The sequence below is a fragment of the Oppia nitens genome, unplaced genomic scaffold (genome assembly GCF_028296485.1).
Source record: "Oppia nitens isolate AA-2021 unplaced genomic scaffold, nextdenovo-longstitch-racon4-pilon3 scaffold4_pilon_pilon_pilon, whole genome shotgun sequence".
Lineage (NCBI taxonomy): Eukaryota > Metazoa > Arthropoda > Arachnida > Sarcoptiformes > Oppiidae > Oppia > Oppia nitens.
This window is the reverse complement of record NW_026533232.1, coordinates 5407788-5431795: the sequence shown is the minus strand read 5'-3', so window position 1 is coordinate 5431795 and position 24008 is coordinate 5407788. Positions and strand designations below refer to the sequence as shown.

At 28.3% G+C, this 24008-nt stretch overlaps 1 protein-coding gene across 1 annotated transcript in view; it reads left to right on the top strand.

Annotated features, from left to right (window-relative positions):
- The first annotated feature begins 1037 nt into the window (after positions 1-1037).
- Positions 1038-24008, top strand: part of LOC128959984 (protein O-mannosyl-transferase TMTC1-like) — a 65420-nt gene continuing 42449 nt past the window's right edge. The window contains exons 1-2 of the mRNA XM_054306034.1: positions 1038-1729; positions 1788-1830. Of these exons, the coding sequence (XP_054162009.1) occupies positions 1249-1729; positions 1788-1830 (524 nt within the window). The 5' untranslated portion in view covers positions 1038-1248. The remainder of the gene's footprint in view (positions 1730-1787; positions 1831-24008) is intronic.

Below are 24008 nucleotides of genomic sequence, written 5' to 3'. Positions count from 1 at the left end.
AATGAGCTAGGTAAATTTATATATATAATAATTAACCAACTGTTATGTATGATATGTAATGTAATATAATATAATATTATATTATTGTATAATAGACTAAAATTTTATAATATATTATTTTTAAATTGATGTTTTAAAAGTTACAAACATTTGACTAACAAATGTAACTGAAAAATAGTAATATTATTTTATATGATTATTATACTGTAGAGTATATACTCTACGATTATATGCTGTTCCCAAACGAGTCTCACTTTCTTTTGCAACGATTTAGTATCGGATTAAAGCGTTTTTGGGCCAAATTGGATGCCATGCCATGCAATGCATAGCAACGTTTGAATTGTTTGAAAGACATGAGCATTAAATAGGAAAACCAGCGATCGATTGCCAGTTCAGTGGTGTCGGCGCTCAACAAAACTTGCAGTTGTTTTGGCGGACAATAACAAGCACTGAGATATCAGAGCACACATAGTGTTCAGTCTGTTAGTTGCTGTTTATCTGTCTCTCTGAGTGTTCACTATTGCATACCATCTCATTAACACTAACTTTGTGTCACTTTTTCACCAATTTTTTTCTATTTAAGAGTTTTGGCTAAAAGTTTTCCGTTAGATCATTGCTTCTCATAGTATAATATGATAACAGTGTAGCAGTTATTGACAAACCAAACAATTAACTTCTATAAACTATAACTCAATCAAGTATTTTCGTGTATATATATAAACAAAAAGTAATTCTTAAAATAAAAATACTATATTAATTATATTGTGTGAAAAAAGTTATTAAATAATTATATAAATATTACAATTAATTTATGATAAAAACATAAAAATTTTTGTATTGTAATAATAATAATAATAACAAATTGGTTAATCAATTTATTCAACAATACGTCGAACCGTTTATTTTAATATAAACTGTATTACAATATTTGAAGACTTTTCTAAATATGTTTGAAATGTTTGAAAACTCAATACTTTATTACAAAAAGCAATGTTAACACAATTGAATAAATGAAATGAGAAAAAATCTGAACCATTGTATTATTTAATACAAAACTATATTGAATTTCGACAAAAAAGCAAAGAAAACATTTTCATTGTTTATCAAAGAAACATAAAAAGTGAAGACAAAAAAATAGCAATAGTTTTGGTCGTCGTTTAAGTTGTTGTTTGTCGACCACTACTCTCTGCAAACACTAAAACACGATTTAATGTCACACTTTTGAATGAGACGTCGATATGTTCAACAATGGGTCGCAATTGTTGTTGTATTAATGGATTTTGGCTTAAAGGCAGCTCCAAAGCCAACCCGCATCCCAGTGCCGGCTATAGAGATCAGTGTTGTGCACATCATCTGCCGGTCAGTCAGAGTTGGTCTCGAAAGACATCCCATATCAACACTGGTCATAGCTTTTGCCAAATAAGACGATTTGCTAATTGCAATAATAGTCATAAAAACGAAAAAATTAATTACTATTTTCAAAATGACAACAAAACTAATGACAAAAATATCAATTGTCATAAAAATAAATGCTTTCAATTGAGAAAAGAGTGTTTACTTTACTTAATACTGTTTTGCGTGTCTTTTATGTGTTTTGTTAACAGTTTTAGCGGTGACTTTGTTCACGACGACATTGTGGCCATCAATACCAACGCTGATGTATTGGGAAACACATCTATCTATCAGATATTCTTTCACGACTTTTGGGGCAAACCTATGGCTCATTCGGGTATGAATTCAAACAAATTTCATTAAGAAATTATTATATATTTTATTTTTGTTGATAGATTCGCACAAAAGCTATCGACCACTAACTATACTGACATTTCGGTAAGTTATTTAATATTTTATTTTTATTAATTTAAAATTATTTAGATTCGTTCAAAATAAAAAATTAATCAATTTTAGTTTATGTAAACATTATATAATATCGTATACAATCTATAAATTATATATATATATAGTACATACTGTATATAAATTTATATAACTTATATTAATATTTTATTGTATATTAATAGTATATTTACTAGTATATACACACACATAGTCTATATAAATTACTAATACTAGTTTAATCGGATTAAATTTGACTTTTATTACTGTTAAAGTGGGAATTAAATTTTGTTTGAATAATTTAAAGTAATATACTGTATAATTATACTGTATATAAATACTTAATTTGATATAAAGTAAAATTTTTTAATAATTTAACATATTTATTAGATATTATAATAGCAATGTGGTTAAAAAAGACAACAATTTTACTTAATTAAAAGTCATAATATTTAAAGCACTAAAATAATTACTTTGATATTTATTAATTAAAAATAAATTATATAATTTTTATATTTATTAATTACATAAATATAACTTACAATAAAAATTAATTACTATATGATTATAAGAAAATTTTTAGTAAATGATATCTAAATTTTGCAATAATAATAATAATTACAAACTTTTATCACTATTAGCAGACAATATGAAAAAAGATAGTTTAAAGAAAATGATTACTTCTTTTTTGAACATAAAATATGGTATTATTGTGAGACATGAGTTATGAGAGATAATATTTAGTAAAATTAATGAAAGTCTTATAGAGTTTGTCTATTAATAATACACGACTCTTAGTATAGGTTCAGTAGTTATAATAACTGTAATAAACATATAAATATAGAAAAAAAATATTTCTAAAATTAAAATTTGCTAAATACTCAATTTATTTAGTGAATATTTTAATATCTAATAACGATATAAATAGTATAAAAATTGTATATACAGTATATGTGTGTAATAATGTATAATTCTGAAAATAAATAAATAAAATGTATTATATTTAGAACTTTATTAAATAAAAAGATTCTGATATTTAAAAGAAAATATTAGATATTATACTCATAGTGTTTCGTATTTAATTTTAATAAATAATTTAGATAGCTTAATATTATTATACTAATCATTTAAATATTATATTTAATTGTAAACATTTAAAATCAGTATACTTTTAGTGTCAATTTTTGTAAAATTATTATTATAATATAATTTGTGATTATATTTGTTAACATTTTATGTAAGTTATTATTTATAACAAACAATGAAAATATAATATTATAAATTAATACACATTTGTATTTATGAGAACAATTTTTCAAATGAATTATAATTTTTTGAAATTTTCAAACAATAAGAAATTTGAAGTATATAAAAAATCTTAATTTTTAATTCTTACTTAATTTCAAAATTATAAATTATAAAAAATAATTTAAAAGTTTTTTTTATTATATATTTATTTGTACTTAAAATATTTATTTTATTTAATATTTACATAAATTGTAAAAATAGTATATGATTTTTTATGATATACATATATAGTATTTATCAATATATACAGTATACCGTTATATAACATATATAAATAACTGCTAAACAGTGGAAAACATTTTTTATTTCTATATTATATTGAATTCATATTTAGTCTTTTATTTATTGATATATCACTTTTAATATAACATAGATTATATAACAACACATATTTTTTACAAAAAATATATTATTATATATTTAATGATATTTAAAAATATTTGTACTAATGTATTGTATTTACATTTGCATTTAGAAGTTACAATTCCTATTCTTTAGTATAAAAATCTATTTTTAAATAATTATAATGTCTATAAATATGGTGTTCACAATATACCAATTAAATATTATTTTATTATATTCTTAATTTTACCATTTTTTAGTTATTTCGATTAATGTAAAAAAATATTTTTACACTTTTTATGAAAACTTATTATTTATTTGAAATTTTGTATATTAAAAAAATTTGACATTTACTTTAAGTTAATTTTATATAAAAACTTCTACAACAAAATTTTTAAAATGATTAAAACGTTGCAAATTTAATTTATAAAACACTATTTATAAAATAATATAATTATTATAAAATAATTATTATAAAAAATGTAAACTTAAGTTATAGAATTTTTTAGTTCAATCAAATTATTTTATTTCAAACTTAATAATTGTTAACTATATTGTTATTTACTATTAGTTAAAATGTCTAATAATTGGCAAATTAGAGAATTTATTGTAAAGTGTCTATTGATTAATATATCAACTGTTTTATTGCGAACACTCTGTTAATTGAAAAAATTCTTTACTTAACATTAATATCAAATGTTTTACCATATAATGGCATTTATGGATTAAAAGTATTGTTATAAAACAGTGGGCTATCAATCATTGACTGAGTTGTAAAAAACTATGGAAATTGATTTTTGTATTTACTATAAGAATTTTATTTAAAGCATGTATTTTCATTGTGTGTGAGTGCATGTGATAATAATTTTAGACTATTTATTAATATGAAAACTATATATTTTAAAATTTTGATACTAATTTTTTTTATTGATTTGACAAATAATTTGCTTATTTTCCAATTTTTATTGCTCTCACTCTCTATGTATGTATTTATTGTCATTTCTGTAGTCAATATCTATAAACTTATATGAAATAGACTGCAATTGCTTGAGTTCAGTGAAATAACATAAAAAGTCAATAAAATAGCACCAAATCTGAAAGCAAATAATTTTGTATTCAGTTTTGTGTATATAATGTGATCTAAAAACAGAGAAAATATTATAAAAATTATGCACAAATATTATGACCTCAATTAATATTATTTGTTTAATTCATAATATGATACAAAAATATATTGTCTCTTATATTATTATACTAAATTCATTTATTTATTATGTAACCTCTAAAGAATATAATATCTAATATTTCAAAAATAACATTAATATGACTGTTGCTGCATAAAAGTTAATACAAATAATAATTATTATACAACAAAAATTAATATGCAATAAAAATTATTTATAAATATTATAGTTTTTTTTAATTAGACACATTTTTTATATAAAACTAATTTAATACAAAACTTTTTATTGTAATTTGTTATAAAAGTACAAAAATACAAATAAAGATAAATAATTTTATATAATGTTGATTCGAAAGTTGTTTCTATAAATAATAATAATAATAATAATAATATGCAAAAGTTTTTCACATAAATTAGACAAAATGCTAAAAATTTTTGTTAACTTATGCCTTACGGGAATTTCACATATATTTTCATTATATGTAAATCTAAATACAGTATACTATGCTTATAAAATTTATTGGAGACAAACATTTGGAGTTTAATTAAAATTTTATTTGTTTTATGAAATTTCTTAAAGCAAATTGAAAGTGAAACCTGAATTTATAGTTTATATTATATTTAATATTTGATATTATATTTACTTAATATGTGATTTACTTATGAATATATGATATATTAGTGTATACAGTATAGCAGTACATATGCTTTATAAATTATATTTTTGCTTAACTTAACTCAAAATTAAGTTATATCTAAGTTATTCATTCATCTATTCAATGATATTTTCATAGTATTTGTAAAGTCAATACAATTCATAGTTATATATAACTTATTTAATAATCTTTGTTTACACATCACTTGATTTGATAGTTTCGTGAAGTGACTGAATCGCTAACATTAATCCAATTGCAAATTGAGATAGAAGTGAGACTTATATTTGTATATATAATTTATTTTAATAATTTTTTTATGTACAATACATTTTTATAATACTGCATTAAAATTGTTTTATTATAAAATCGATTTGTATATACAGGATATATAATCTCTCTCTCTCTCTCTCTCTCTCACACACACACACACACACACACACACACACACACACACACACACACACACACACACACACACACACAGACAACTGCATATAATATACTGTAATAAATAGAGAGAAAAATAAAACAAAACAAATAGTTATATTATATGATTTGTTAAAGAACTAAAAGATAGAGATATTATGATATCTCTGAGTGAATTAATAGTCATTAATTGGATTAATTACAACAATTTCTATGATTTGTTACTTCAGTGAAGAGCCGCCACAACCACAACAATATCTATACCTAAAACTGTTGGCAAAGAGGTCTCGCCGTAAGACAAATATTAAAGAAGTGTTTGTTGGGAATTGTGTATTGAAATCCATTGCATTTGATTGTATAAAACAGAAAAATGGTTTAGTGGTCATAAAGTTCAGGGCTTACTGTATATAATACAATACATTGTATAATAATAATACAAACGATGGGTCGATATTTGAGTAAAAGATATGAAAAGCCATTGGAGTCTCAAATTTATTGAACTCGTCTTTACTATCATTTGAATCACTTGACAATTACACTAACAATAGGACTGTTATCTCTAAATACACAGTCTATATGTTATCATAAAATAACATTTTAATGTAACTTTAGTATAACAAACATTGAGATAATAATTTCTAATGTAGATTATATTAAAAAATTATTTTGATTTCATTAAAGTTTATCAAAATAAGAGGAAACAGTGAATTCAAGAGTTGATCCGACAAAATGTCTTAGTGTTGATCAGTGATGGCAACAATCAGAGTGTATTGAATGACAAATTTAACGAGTTTTCTAAATGCAATCAATTGAATGTGTTTTAATGTACGAACACTTTTGTCAGTCATAGCAATGAATGAGTCGATCACTCCATATATACAAAAACTCTACTGTTTTGTGAATCCATCAGAAATTAGTATTACTTTATCCACTCTTTGTGTGTCATTTAGTACTAACTCTTAGAGATTGCAATGAAAGTCATTGCAATTGTTTGTCTCTTAATTGCAGTCTTGGGTAGCATTTGTGAAAACACATACACTTTTACTACACTTTTACTATACTTTTACTATACTTTTACTATACTTTTACTATACTTTTACTATACTTTTACTACATTTTCTCAGCACTTCTTTAAATAGTTTGTGTCCTTATATACCATTCTTTATAGTCATTCGTAGTTTTCTTGTATTTTCTTAACTATACATATGTTGGCATCAAAATCCTAATCATTAATTATATTACTTTTAATAATATTGATATAAATATTATTATATTTGTTATATTTTATATATGCTTTTGGTATACATATAATACTTTTTAATTATTAAATATAAATTAATATTATAATCATCTTAACTACAGATTAATTAAAATATGCAAATACTAATTAATAAATAATATAAAATATTTTTTAATATAATAATAATATATATATAATATAATAATATATAAATTTATGCAAAAAATAATATAATTTACATTAAATCTTAATTATAATAAATAATAATAATTATGTACACTGATTTTTTAATCTTTATATTTGTATAATTTTTAAATAATGATACAATTAAAACATTAAATGAGTTTTATTAAACTTTTCTTATAATGATATTATTTTTTAAAAATTTAATGTAAATGTAACAAAAATACTGAACTTAATAAAACATTTTAATACTATATTATTATTAATATTATTTTTGTATTTTTTGTTAGACAAGAAAGAACTGTTGCAAAATATTTTATTATATATTATTTATAAAAAAAATATCTAAATAAAGTATCTAAATCTTATATATATATATATATACTGTATAAGTAAAATATATATAATCTGTATATAACTATAATATAATCTTATGCATAATAAAAATACAATGTCGAGCAATAGTTTTATTTTTAAAAATGTGATAAAATTAATAAAAGATTTACATTTGTTTTTTAGTGATAAAATTTCACTTATGGATTTTAATATATAATATATGTATAATATTTTTAAAAAATGTCATTTTTAGTAATCGTTATGATAAAACATATCCTAAAATGAGCATAAACCTTTTTTATGCATCAATATATTTTTCACTGGCGCTAAAATAAATGGTACACTTATTTCATATAAAAAAGATATTATTATATATATATAACTATAATATCTAGTGAAGAGTTAAAGCAGCATAACATACATCAACTAAACTATAAGAGAGTTAATAGTTATACGACTAACGGGTTTTCCGTAGAGATGATGAGCACAATATTCAACATAACATTTTAGATATTACCGACAAATACCTAAATGTATGATTTTTTTATATAAATATTATATTTTTCTAAGTTTTTCTATATATGCTTATGTGTTGAAAATATTTTTCAATGTTTAAAGAAGTGTTTTGACATAACAGTCTTGTATTGTAAAAGTAAAGCTAAAGAGAAGAGTAGTGACATAAAAATGTTAAACTTAAAGAAAAGAAATGACAAAAATAATGTTTCAATATTTATATAAATATATATTTAGTTTTTACAATATTATAATATTTACAGTATACCTAACATATATATATTTATATATATACTTTATAAAAAAAAGTTGACAAAAGATGAAAGCATATGATTTATATTTTTTTAAATTTAAATTCTTTACAAAAATTCAAATAGATTTGTAAGACACCAATGATTGCACTTATTTCTCATGCATTATATTTATATTTTATTTTATGTAAATATATATATATTTGAATTTTTCTTATCTTTTCTCTAATTTTGTTTATCAATGTCCACATATTGTAAAATGTGCTTAAAAATTACATTTTTCAAAAAATATAATTTTATAAATTTGCCATCACGAATATATTCTCCAAACATATATTCGATACAATATATTGTATAATAGATAGACAATGTATAGCACACATTGATATACATATTTATAGTGAATATTTTAGTTTGTGTTTGTTTTGTGTAAAAATCAGATTTTGAATTTATTCAACGAAATAAAAAGAAAAACTAACTTTTTATTAGATTTTGAGATAAACATTAAAAATTGATTTTTTGTTTTTACTAAAGTTTATAACATAAAATATATTATATTTAGTATTAGGGTTTTCTTGTATGTCATGCATTTAATATACCTTCAAATATTTTGGTTGTTTTTGTTTTTTAAATAAATTTTCCATTTATATAGAATATACCACAAAATATTATAATTTGTAAAATATAGAAAAGTAAAATTAAAATATATTCTTAAAAAACCGTTGTTTTTAATTTGTTAATGACTTGAGTAAGAGATGAATAGATAGATAAACATATAGAGAGACAAACCAACAGAAGAGAGAGAAAGAGAGAGAGAGAGAGAGCTATGACTGCATTTGATAATAAAAATAATATTTTAACGAAATAAAGCAAACATTAGTCCAAAAAATTTTTTGTTGAGCGCATTAATCAACTGTTTTTGTCTCCACATGTAATCATCAAATGTTAAGTAAATGTAAGATCACTAGAGATATACATAAGACATCTTTTTATATAATATCATAGTTTATGTTTTAAATAGTTTTGTCAATTATTTTAAAAGCCTTACTTTTTTTACTTATATTAATAAATTGTTTCTTTTTTTAATTTTAAAATTTATTTTGTCTCTCATTTTTAAACTCATAATATGTTATCAATCGTGTACTTCAATTATTTTATGCCATCGCCTGATATGTAACTATTTATCTTAAAATGTAACTTATCTTTATATCATATAATAATTAAGTAAATATTTTCTTTAATATACAGTATGTCTATTGTTGAGAGAGAGAGAGATAATTTTATAAAAGACAAATTATATTCAACATAATTGATAAATAGATAAAGTGACCATGTTCTATTTTTATAATTACTTTACTTTATTAAGAAAACAAATTTTAATAATATGTTAAATTTTTGTATATAATTTTATTTAAACAAATTATTTAATTATATCAATTAATTTTTATTATAATTATTTAATATCTAACAAATGATTTATATGAGTTTATGTTTTGCATTGATAACATAACTTTAACCAATAAATTTGAAAACTAGATAACAAAAATAAACAAACAATTATTTATATATTTAATGATTAAACTTTTATAATTAAAGTGTATTTACAATATTAATTATATATTTCTGTTATTATATACTGTATATAATACCAGTAGACGTCAACCAAACTGTATACAGTGTATATCAGCAAATATACAGTACCGGACAAAACAATCTGGTACTAGAAAATATTGAATATCTTAAAAACTATTGATTTTGATTTTTGTAAATTTTAGATAATTTATATTTTATTTTTCTTCTACCAGATTGTGTTGTTCGGTACTGTATATATAAAAAACAATTACTATATAAACTATTAACAAAATAGTATAAATGGGTAAAAAATAATTTTATTAATAAGAGTTTATTTGTGAATTAGTAATGTATTTGATTAACATTAGCATACAATACGTAAAAAAGTTAAATTCAAAAATCTATTTTCATAGCAATAGTGAGCTTAAGAGCTGTACTTTATACGAATAATACACGAAAAATAATGTTCATAATATTAAATATAATTTTTAAATATCAAAATAATATAAAGTTCATATTATTTTGATATTTAAAAATTATATTTAATATATAAACTAATCATTAATAATAATAATAATATAATAAAACTAATATTTATCTAAAGCTCTTTTATTTTGTTTACTTTCAATTAACTTAAATATTAAATAGTAAACTTCTCATTGAATTACTTGCATTAATGTTAATGATATTATGTTTTATTAATAAATACAATATTTATTATATAACATTGAGTTTGAGTGAGTTTTCAGTATTAACAATTAGTGTAACATTTAATATATTGAATATTTAACGCTTTGAAAATTAAAATTTTATTTGAAAAAATATATAAATTTAATGCTTTAGATATTGCAATAGTGGGTCAAATCAGCAAAATATTTAACTATTAAATAAGTTTTGTTTTTATTTAAATAATTAAAAAACATAATTATTACATAAGCTAAATTATTGAAAACTTTCCCTATAATAAACAAATGCTTATATACACTAATATTTCTACATTAAATAATTTTATATTGAAGTCAAGGATAACATACATAATTAAAATATATTGTAAGGGTATATTATTTGTTTTACTCCGAAAAAGTATTTCAAAAATTATTCTTATTTTTATTTGTTAAAAATTTATAACAGCACTAAAATGTTATACAGAAAACCTAAAGGTAAACACCTTGTTTTTAAGGAAATTTTATTCAATATTTTAGTGTTAAAATAATGCACTAAAATGTTATAGAAAAAATTAAATAGTAAACTCCCAGTTTTAATAGTGATTAAAACCTGACTCAATGTGACACACTTTTTATGAACGTACACTTTAGTATAAATAGAGGTGTCTCTCAAACACCAAAATCAGTTCTCCACTTGGAGTCATACTACGTGTATTGCTTTAGAGTGAATTAATAAAAGTATTTGCATATTACTTTGTGTGTGTTTACTTTCTCGACGCGGACCAATCGTTGGACATCTTAAGGGACGCCTTCAGAATACATCCATAACCACGCGGACGTTAAACAACTATTACGTAAGTAAATATTTTTATTATGAGAACTCCGGCACCGTACCGTATACGGGGGCATCTCACACCCGAACTCTTATTGGAACCTACGGGTGAACCTACGGGTGAACCTACGGGTGAACCTACGGGTGAACCTACGGGTGAACCTACGGGTGAACCTACGGGTGAACCTACGGGTGAACCTACGGGTGAACCTACGGGTGAACCTACGGGTGAACCTACGGGTGAACCTACGGGTGAACCTACGGGTGAACCTACGGGTGAACCTACGGGTGAACCTACGGGTGAACCTACGGGTGAACCTACAGGTGAACCTACGGGTGAACCTACGGGTGAACCTACAGGTGAACCTACAGGTGAACCTACGGGTGAACCTACGAGAGTACCTGCAGGTGAACCTACGAGAGTACCTACAGGTGAACCTACGAGAGTACCTACAGGTGAACCTACGAGAGTACCTACAGGTGAACCTACGAGAGTACCTACAGGTGAACCTACGAGAGTACCTACAGGTGAACCTACGAGAGTACCTACAGGTGAACCTACGAGAGTACCTACAGGTGAACCTACGAGAGTACCTACAGGTGAACCTACGAGAGTACCTACAGGTGAACCTACGAGAGTACCTACAGGTGAACCTACGAGAGTACCTACAGGTGAACCTACGAGAGTACCTACAGGTGAACCTACGAGAGTACCTACAGGTGAACCTACGAGAGTACCTACAGATGAACCTACGAGAGAACCTAAACTAACGACATGACAGAGACACTGAGGTATGCAATATTTTAGGATAACATACCTATAAGATAACCTACCTATATTGTAATCTGATTATAAGGAACCTACTCATATAGTAAACTATCTATAATGTAACCTGCTTATATGGTAACCTATCTATAAGGTAATCTAACTGCACGGTAACCTATCTATAGTTGTCTGCCGATATGGTAGTCCATCTATAAGATAACCTACCTGTATGTTTACCTACCTATAAGATAACCTACCTATACGGCAACCTACATATATGATAACCTACTTATGGGTTAACTCCTATAAAGCAACCTACGTATATGGTAATCCATCTATAAGGTATCCTATCCTGAAGGTAATTGCATACCCGATGACATGTCCGTTGTCAACTACAAACATGAACACGGTTACTCCCGTATAGTAGGAGTTACCCGACTATGTCGGGGAACAAGGGGATCCGCTCGCCCCTTAAGCCACACACCACGAAACCGACCGGGTTGAGAGCCCAACCGTAAGGGCCGGTGGTATATTACCGAGTGTTTTGGTTTACATAAGTTAGTTTAGCTTAGTCCTAAATGTCAGTAATACCCCACTTCCCCTACATTTGGTGAGCAACGATGAGGGATCAAATGATACCCGAGACTGGCGTTGAGTCCGAGCCGAATGGCTTTGGGCGTAGCCAGTATTCAACATAAATTATAGGCCTGTCCGAGCATGATGTCTTAGGGCGTTGCCTATAATACATTTATCACTACGTAGTATGGAACCACAACCTTCAACGTCATATGAAAGTCCAGACTTTGCCCCGCTTAGCAAAGAAGAAATGGACGACTTCTTCACTACATTATCTACATACGATAACAATAAAATATTAGAAGAGATGCACTCACTCGGATTTGATGAACTATCTTCTGGAACGTCACCTATTTCGAATACAGATATCGATGCGATTTATGGTGAGTCATCACCAAAACGCATCAAAACTGAACCTTGTGATGAAACCATTACTAATATCAATGCGGGTGTTGAGCCAATTGTTCAATTTGTTGAAAATTTTCACGGCTGTTATGAAAACGAGATAACAGTTAAGACCGAGTCTGACCTACCCCAGGTTTGGGATACTGGTCTGCGGGCACCAGTGGATGGTAACTGGTGGCTATCTGATCAGTTGAAACCTGTAGATATACATTGGATGGAACAACTTAAACCTGATGTCATCACCGAATATTCACCAATAAATCCAAAAATGGCACCAACGGAAATTTTACTGACCGATAATTGGCACACATACGACACGTACGTTACAGCTGTTGGTATCTCGTCAAGAGAAATTGTCATTGGACTCAACACTGGATATCTATACGTTTACAGTCTCGACGGCTATCAATTCCGTTTATCAATGGTAGCGACAACTGATGAGGTCACATGTATAGTTCCACTCAACGACTATGGGATGTACATAATTACTGATAATAGTAACATATACTATTTTAATGCAAACACGTATAACATTACAAACATCGGTGAAGAGCGTGTAGTTTCACTACAGAAAACCGAGTTTGGCATACTAGGGATGACATATGGAGGGCGATTAATCCGAATCAATGACGGCAATATTCACGACGTCACTTATGAAATTATTGGATATTTGGCAACAGGAGTATCAGATTTTAGTATACTATCTGCTCGTCGATTCTTCTATCCAAATGACGGACTTATCCTACTCTTACAAAATGGCGAGAACGTGGCGTTGATTAGAGTTTATATTGAAAATCACTCATTCAACTATGAACTTATATATCAGACAAGATTGTTATCATTCGACAACCAACCGCTTAATTTATACACAATCGGGGAAATGAAGATTGTAGGCGTTGAACTGTCAGAAACTGGACAACTGCTTTATAGCTTTGACGTTAAAGCTATGTTACAATCAAAGATGGAATTTCAAACCTATCGATTACCAGAGTCCCACGTTAGGAAAATAGCCATCGGAGCCGGAGAAATGATGGTTGTATGTGATTGTAATCTAATATACATTTACGATATGCAGTTCATGACAGTCAAGTATACCGTTCAGATGGAAAATTTTATAACATTTCTACAGAAATATAAAAACCGTTTAATGATCACAGGGCTAACCAATGGATATTTGCTAATAAACCGCTTACCACAAACTGGAAAATGTTGTACCCGTTGTGAGAATTTTTTGCCACAAATTATAAATGGGTTTCCTAGTGGATTTATCGTTTGCCAACATAGCTTTATTCGATACAAATAATTTATATAACCTTATATTTGTATTTCTTATAATAATTAAAATTATAATAAATTTGGTGTTGGATTAATAAATAGTATTATTTATTATAGACTGTATGTGTCCGAAATATTTTCCGTACGGGAAACCGAGGAATAACACCTGTTATTCTTACTGTCCTTTTTGTCATATTTTGGTTGACGACAATCTTATGCTATTACATTGTCGTGAGTGTAATAAACGTTTGAGTGAATCAAAATTCAACGAAGACCAACAAATTGCCGAAAGTTATTTATACATCTTCAAGTATCTGCCGATCAAACAGTTTGAAGTACGTTCCAAATACTTGATTGATTTCAACAAAGAAAAAGTATTTAATTGTGTGGATAGTTTATACAAACTTATTAACGCAACCAAACGTGGACTTATATTCATTTTGCCATTAAATTTTCCAATACCAAGATATGGTAGAAAACAGTTTATAAACGAGTTCTATTCATTGATAACCGAGAAAGTAGACTTACTACCAACGTTTTTGGACTCACCTCTGTTGGATCATACGTTTTTCTTAGAAGCTATAACTGAACCATTAATTCTTGACGTACGCAACGATCGAATAACTGCTTAATTGTCGTAAGCAGAACATTTTAATGCCGTATAGAATTAGAATACACGGAATTTGGCAAGACATTAAACTAACACCTGAAGAACTAGTTACTGTAGCTTCAGGATTAAATAATAAAAGAAAGCAACTCCTTGGAAAAAGGTCATATAATTGTATAATCATATTTTGTAAAACTTATAACCTTCAATTTAAAATCAAAAAACGTCAGCTAAGTCCAGAAGATTATTTCATTCAACTGCTAATACCTTCCATGAAAATTTGTTTGTCGGTTATAAGTACATCATATACCAAAGCTAAGCGTTTGTTAGCATACAAATTACATAGAGAATATACAAAACAAATCACATATTTTATAGAATGAATGAACGATTTATATCGGATTTAAGATCATTTGATAATTCAAGATTATACAGTTTTAATGAATGCTACAGATATGATCTTTTATATATCCCATCGGAGACGACTACCCGTCAAATACCAGCGTATACACATTCTTGTTCAGCACATCCTGATTGGTTATATTCGATCTTTCCGTCGGAACCAGAATATACACCGGATATAATTAATAAAACACCCATTAACACCGAACATTTAAACTATGCTAACTTCAAAACAAAATTGGTTGATAAAAATTATATAGGTGGAAGGGTGACATCATTATCAGTTAATGACAACAACCTCAGTATCGGAACGAACTATGGTACGATATATAATTATATACCATCTACTAATGACGGACTGAAAAAGTACTCCTTACTTGGGCCGATATACGACATTAGTAGCTCCGATCGCGGCGAATCTATGCTTATAAGTTCTGGAAAAGCAATTGAACAAATAAGAATAAACAAAGTAAATATGGTAACGGGTGGATACAACTTTTTAAAAATATTTCACACTAAGATTGGTATCTTAGCAGTGTCAAAGGAAGGAATTATATTTGAAATTATTTATGATGGAACACATCAAGCTCACATATTTCAAAGAATACCTATTTGCATCACTATTGATAACGTCATTTATGCGGAAATAAAGGACGACTCTTACGAAAATTGCGTTTTATTAATTCTATCATGCTGTAATTGGATTGGCATCCTGAAATTAATAAAAACTAATATCGGATTCGCACCTATTATAATACTTGAGAAACAAATAACTCGTTTTAAAAGTATGCTATTAATGGCCGCAACAAAAGACTATCTCTTTGTTACGACAGAAAAGTTAAGTCTAGAACCAGGTGATTTGGCGACTACAATATTGGTTTACAAATGGGAAAACCTAAAAAGACATTTTGAAGCTTTTCACGAAATCATAGTACCGTTTGACCCTATAGGCGAAATGGAAATTATTAACAACGTACTAGTTGTTACATCTCAAATATACAATCGTACTATAGTATATGACACAAAATCGTTTGGAGTTGTCTATAAAATAATGGTTGAGAAGGACTACGATAAGATGACTATTATTGACAACAAACTAATAGCCGCTAATAAAAAAGAAATAATTATTCGTAATTTACCTTTTATGTATAAAGTATGCCCCGATTGTAAACTAACTTATGCAAACTTTCTCGGCGACCCTTGTATTTTATCCGGCATTAAAGCCTGTAAACACTATTTTCTCAAAAAACAATGATTTAATAAATGTATACTTTCTTTACAAAATTTAAAAAAAATAATAATAAAATAAAATAAAAAGGTGATGGGAAACAAACGTGTTTATTTTATTCTACTATTGGTAATTAACAGCGAGATTGTTGACATCTTACATAGATGTCAGACAGCCAAATATGATCATGTTACCAGTACACCGGATGTCTTCGTAACTGTCAAAGATGGTAGACAAGTTAACCCGATAGACATACAGAACATACTAAAAAACAATCCAAATTTTCATATTACTAATGGACGAATATATGATCGTAACAGTGGCAAACATGTAGTTATACCTAAAGACAGATTAAATGTTTACATACCACAAAAGATATATTCGAGAGATAATACTTATTTGAACGATGAATCAATTGGTACGTCAACAACAATAGTAACGACTGTTAAAAGAAGAAAGCCACCACTCGAGGATAATGAAAACTATTACGATGATGATTGTAACCTACTTACCGATGATAGTCCACTAATCAAAGACTTTTCAGAAGATAAATATTTAATAATTCCTGGCCTAATAATATTACCCGTTGGTAAAGAAAATGATGGAAAGGCTTATAAATGTTTTATGAAATTATTAGAAGAACAAAATCTTAGGGAAGTTGCCGCCGCGAAGTCAGCAGCGGAAACTCGGGGAACAAGTACCATTACTTCTAGTAAATTATATTTTCCAGAAGTAACAATGTTTCCCGATGAAGACTCGGTGACAACGAAACCTTCAGAAGCAACGTTAAAACCTACTGATGTATCGTACATACCAACTACTATCGACAATCATAAAACAATTGTAAAATTGTCGGGAGAATTACCTAACGTTTTAATTGATAAAATAAATCCACAAACAACTACGACAGCTCGTAGTACAACTGTAAAGAATTATGGAAAACTTTTTGTACAGAAAACTTATGAACTTCAACCAAACCTTTTCAAAAATAAAGAATTTATTACAAACTCTGCAGCACATGGATTGTATTTTGTAGAAACAGGACGAGCATTTAAATTCAGTGATTATTGGATTCAGTACATGAAAATCAACTTACCCGTGTATAATAGTCAGCGATATTCAAAAATATATAACGAAATAAAGTCTAATTGTGAATCGTTCACTTTAAGAATTCAAGATTTCGTTTCTGGCAGAGAAAATTATATAAGTAATAATTGCCAATATTTGGAATACGATTTCAACGCTATAATGGAACCAATGACAAAATTCATAGAAGAGAGACATGAGTTATTTAATAAAGTTAATTACAACAGAAGAAAAAGAGAGTTAATTACATTAACGGCTATTGGACTTGCCGGTATTGCTACTTTTGCTGCTGGATTCTTTTATGGGAAAAATAATGAAGGCTTAGAAGATAAAATTAACGATCTTAGTAAAGAAATTCATAAAACTAATAAGAGAACCCATTTGTTACAAAATGCACTTATTGGTTTAACAGAAGCAACTAACGCACGTTTTACAGTAATAAATGAGAGAATACAAATGCTAGCTAATGTTACGAAACAACAGATGCAAAATATGGATAAAAAATTGAAAGATTTCAAAAGTGCAATGAGAATTGAATTTCAAAAACGAGACATACTCGATATCATTCGTGACTTTAACAACAAACAATTTGAAAAATTACAAAATCTAGTTCTAATGGAGTTGGAACAATTGAACTATTATGATAAAATGTTCATAGCATTAAGAAAAGGATATATCCCAAGAGACTTGATTGATTCGCTCACCTTAACTGAAATGCTGAATCAAATCGATAGTCAACTTAATGGCAAATACAAAATAGCCATTGAACAACAAGACCAAATACTTTTTTATAGTTTACCATTCACGAAATACTTGATTAGAGATGAAATCAATGCCAATACGAACACTACTCAAAAGTATCTTTATTTAAAAATAAAAATTCCGTTAAAACATCCAACAGAGCAAAATCAATTTCGCATTTACACACCGAATAGTTTGCCGTTTCCCTGTATAACAAATCACTGTCAATTTAAAGGAGTAATAAATTCTACATTAATGTCATTTAAATTGGATAACACTGTGTGGTTGCTTAACGAGATATCCAATCAAGTGGACGAAGAAGCAGATCTCACACATTTCAGTTGTACACAAACATACGACGAACAACTTTGCTTTACTTTCTCACCCGAACTTTTAAGAAGCCCAAATATGTGTACGAAAGCAATTACTCAATTTGTATCAAAGGATATAGCAAAATATTGCGATTTAATACCCAGGCATGTGGACGACTATCGTGTAATAAAATTAAACAACTATCAATACATGTTACATGGAAATGTAGTAGACACGTATTACGAACATTGTGAGAACGAAGCCACGGTACAACATAACTTAATCGAATGGGCTACCATAGTAAGTGTACGTAAAGGATGTTACCTATTCATACCGAAAACTAGACAGAAGTTATACGGACCCTATTCTGAACCTTTAACTGGTTCTATGGACTATACCAATTATGCTTATGTGTCAGCTTTAATAGACGAATTGTCGAAGAAAATTGATTCAAAATTGGAAACAAGATACCTACTGAATATTACCTTAGAGCCTGAGAGTGAAGACAATAACACACAAGTCTGGGATGCCATGTTGGAAAAACTTAATGATGGAAAAATCGAAGAATACGGTGCCATTGCAATTCAAATTACAAAAAACTTGTCTCAACAAATGTATGAATTGTCAACTAACTATAAGTCATTCACATTCAGAGGCCGTTTTTGGGGAATGTTTGCATTAATTGGTGATTTATTACACACATTATCCACATTAATCGTAATCTTCGGAACATTAACATATACGAGATTTTTCGGTATAATGGGAGTTGGTTTAACCATAATCGAACCACGGCCAGTACAGGCATTTTCACTGATACCAGATATATCTATATTTCCTGCTGTCAGCTTGGAAGTGATGGATTCAGCAACAGCCATATCGTGGGTTATTAGAATCGTTATGGTCATTATTTTTATGTTACTTATGTCAATGCTGATATCAACACAATGGTTCCGTACAATTAAGTTTTCAACGCATTATGGAAGATATTCGACGACTGAAACACCATATTATCTATATTTAATTGAACTTAACATACCAAACGAAACCGCGTTTTTCAGATACAAAAGTATCGAAAATATTTTTATAAAACTTCCAATAACAAGTATGCCTATGAGTCGTGTGTACGAAGTCAGATGTAAAAATCCTGTTGTATATTGGTATACAAAAACAGTCAACAAAAATAAATCGCTTGTATTATCTGATACTTTGCATATGATTGGCTATGATAAGGATGGACAGAGAGTAAGGGTTCGAAACCAAAAAATAAGTATTCCACTTTCTGATATTGAATGGACATCAAAGCCAAAGCCGGACGCTCTTCAAATTGAATGTAATTATGGATGGTGTTACGTTAACATAGTAAAAGGTTATCATGTATCAAGTCAATTGGCGGAAGTAAATAGAGACCACATACCACTGCGATTAATTGACTCAGACAACGATGATACTAACAAAACCTTGTTGCCCAAATTAGCTCTAAGAGATTATAGAACCAAAACACTCGTGCACTAAACACTCGCTAATCATAACTAATAAAAAAATAAAAATAAAAATAAATAAATAAAACTATCAAAATAACTAGATTACTATGGAAGGAAAGAGTTTTCAAGATAAATTTCATCAAACCGAGCCGTCAGCTCTGTATGACGACTTGAACTCGGTAAGCTTTGGCGAGACACAGGAAACACAAGGACAAAATCCTGTACCTCCACCGCCTTCATTGAGTTCTCGCGTCAGAACACAATTACCAATACTTAATCCTAAATCATATAATGGTACTACAAACCCGACTATTTGGCTTAATCACTATGACTTAGTGGCTGACGCTAACATGTGGGACGATACTATAAAGTTGAAAAGAGTTATTGGGTCGTTAGAGGGTGCTGCCCACTTATGGTATCAGAATCAGCGTATCATGAATAAGATCAACAATTGGCAACAGTTTAGAACAAATCTAATTAATAATTTTACTAATACAATGCACAAAAATTCTGGTGAAGAATACTCAAGAAATATTTGATGCAACCCAGAAAATTTGACTCCTTTGATGAATATTGGGAAGAAAAGTTTGGTGTAATTAAACTAACCAACCCGGGAATGACAGACACTGAGATAATTTCTAATATGTTGAATGGTATGGTAGGAGATTTGAAAGACGAAGTGACGGACAAAATGATTACTAACCCATGTGAGACGGTCGAAGAATTTAAAGGACTTGTAAAACGAATTTGTGATGTCAGACTTTATCAACGAAAAGAAGCGGGTAAACGAAGAGTTCGATTCAATTATAATCCTGTGGATAACCGCCCGAAAGAACAAAACGCATTTCAACAACAACAATCACGGGAAATGCAGCAAATGCAAGAAAATATTAGATACATGAAACGTTTAATGTTGAGAGGAAATCAATTTGCGCCCAAAGAGCCTGTGGAAATATCGGAGACTAAAGAGGACACTAAAGAAGAAAAGCGACGCTCAGACACTAATTGGACTAAAACAGTAAAATGTTACAAATGTAACAAAATAGGCCATATTGCCAGAGATTGTCGTGTTAATAACAACAATAAGGGAAACGGGTGGCGACGAAATTAACTGAGGAGAATAATTTCGTCCACCTTGACCGGTCTCCTCAGGATTCGACAACGCTTATCAAAAGAAAAATTAAATTAAATAATATACATGTAACAGCAATTATAGATACAGGATCAACAGTATCTATAATTAACTCTGAACTATTAACAAGGTTAAAAGAACAGCCAAAAGAAAGGAAAGGCAAAGAAATATTACTATTAAATAACAAACGCTATGAATTAGGACAGTACGTTAAATTGAATGTTGAAGTCGACAATGAGATTTACATTCAAGATTTCTACATATTCGATGAAATCAAATATTCAGCACTTCTGGGTCTTGATTTTTGCAGAAAATCAAAATTAAAGCTAGACTTTGGAAATGAAGATCAAATCGATTGGATAAACTCAGATTTTATAATACAGGAACCAGACTCAACCCTAGAAGTAAGGTTACGTCAAGATTATCACATTCCAAATGAAACAATGACTAATGCTAAATGTGAGATTGACACAAGTAATCTACCACCTAATACACAATTTGGTTTCCTTAAACCAGTTAAGAGACTGTATGACGATTATCAGATTGTAATACAAGAAACACTTATTGATTTACAAAAACCAATAGATGTCATTTTATACAATTCGTCAAAAGCTAATAAATACTTGTGTAAAAATCTCAAAATAGCCTTAATGTACCTAATATCATACCCTCAATACGGATGCGAAGAGAATTATATGATTGAAAGCGTAGATGATAATAAAAAACAGTTTCATATCCTTACTACTGATAATTACAAGAGACAAAAAATGTTTAGATTGCTTGAAAAGAATAGAGATCTTTTTGGAGAATCTGTATTACAATTAGGTAAAGCTGTTGATGTTGAACACGAAATTAAGCTAACAACTGAAGAACCAGTACGTCTACGCGCTTATAGAAATTCACCAAAAGAAAAAGAAATAATACGACAACAAGTAAAAGAAATGTTGGATGCAAATGTTATCGAGGAAAGTAAATCACCATATAGTTTTCCTGTAGTATTGGTTAAAAAGAAAAACGGGAAAATTAGATTTTGTGTCGACTACAGAAAACTAAATTCTATTACAATCAAAGATAGACATCCTTTACCATTGATTAACGACGCTCTCGCAGCTCTTGAAGGAAGTAAATACTTTACTGTTATGGACCTATTAAGTGGATATTGGAATATTCATGTAAAAGTATCAGATAGACCGAAGACAGCATTTATAACACCTGATGGCTTATATCAGTTTAAAGTGATGCCGTTTGGTCTTACCAATGCACCGGCGACATTTCAACGATATATGCAAAAAGTTTTAAGAAATGTATTGTATCAATTTGTCGTAGTATATTTGGATGACATAATAATATTCTCCAATACATTTGATGAACATCTACGACACGTGGAAAGCGTCTTGAAATTAATTAGAGAATATGATCTACGACTAGGCATTGAAAAATGTGAATTTCTTTGCAAAGAAGTAAAATATTTAGGACATATAGTTTCATCGGATGGAATAAAGCCAGATGAAGACAAAATAAAATCAGTTAAAGCATTCCCGATACCTAAGAAAGTTAGAGATGTACAAAGCTTTCTTGGACTAGCAAATTACTATAGAGTGTTTGTACAAGATTATGCTTTTGTAGCCGAACCATTAACAAACCTGTTGCGCAAAGATGTTAAATTTAATTGGGATATTAAATGTCAAAAAGCATTTGATGAACTTAAAAATAGATTAATTACTGCTCCAATACTAGCACAATATCAAGAAGGTGCCCCTATTGAAATATTCACTGATGCTTGTGGCTATGGCATGTCAGCAATACTAGGACAAATTCAAAATGGTAAACATGTCGTCATCAGTTACAACAGTAAAATGTTTAATAGTGCACAACTAAACTATGGTATCACAGAAAAAGAATGTTTAGCTATAGTATGGGCTGTTGAAAGGTATCGACATTACATATATGGCGAACATTTTGTGGTATATAGTGACCATAATCCACTACAATATATTAGAAATTTGAAAAACCCAAACAGAAGATTAATGCATTGGAGAACAATACTCGAAGAATATGACTTTGAAGTAAAATATAAGAAAGGAAAATTACATAACAATGCTGACGCATTATCAAGATATCCATACGAGGAACCAGACGATTGGGAACCAGTAATACCAGTACTAATAAATCCTACAATAAACATAATAGAGAAACAAGATAGTGATAAATGGTGTAAAGAATTAAAAGAGAAAATAAAAAATAATCAACAAAGTAAAAGCTTAAGCAAATTCATTATTGAAAATGAAATTCTATATAGGATAAGTTATGATGATAATAGAAATAGGAGGCTACAGTTATGCCTTCCTAAAGAATTAAGACGACAAATCCTACAAGATTTACATGACAATGAGTTGTCCGGAGCTCACTTAGGATTTGAAAAAACATATGGAAAAATCAAAGAGAGATTTTTCTGGCCTCACTGTGAAAAGTCAATCAGAAAATACGTAAACAACTGCGAGTCATGTCAGTTGAATAAAGTCGACAATAAACTGGAGAAAGGAATGCTGCAGCCTATCGATGCCAATGAACCATTTGAAATTGTCGGAGTAGACATACTTGGGCCTCTCTCTCCGACGTCAAAAGGCAGTAAATACATTATAATAATGATTGAC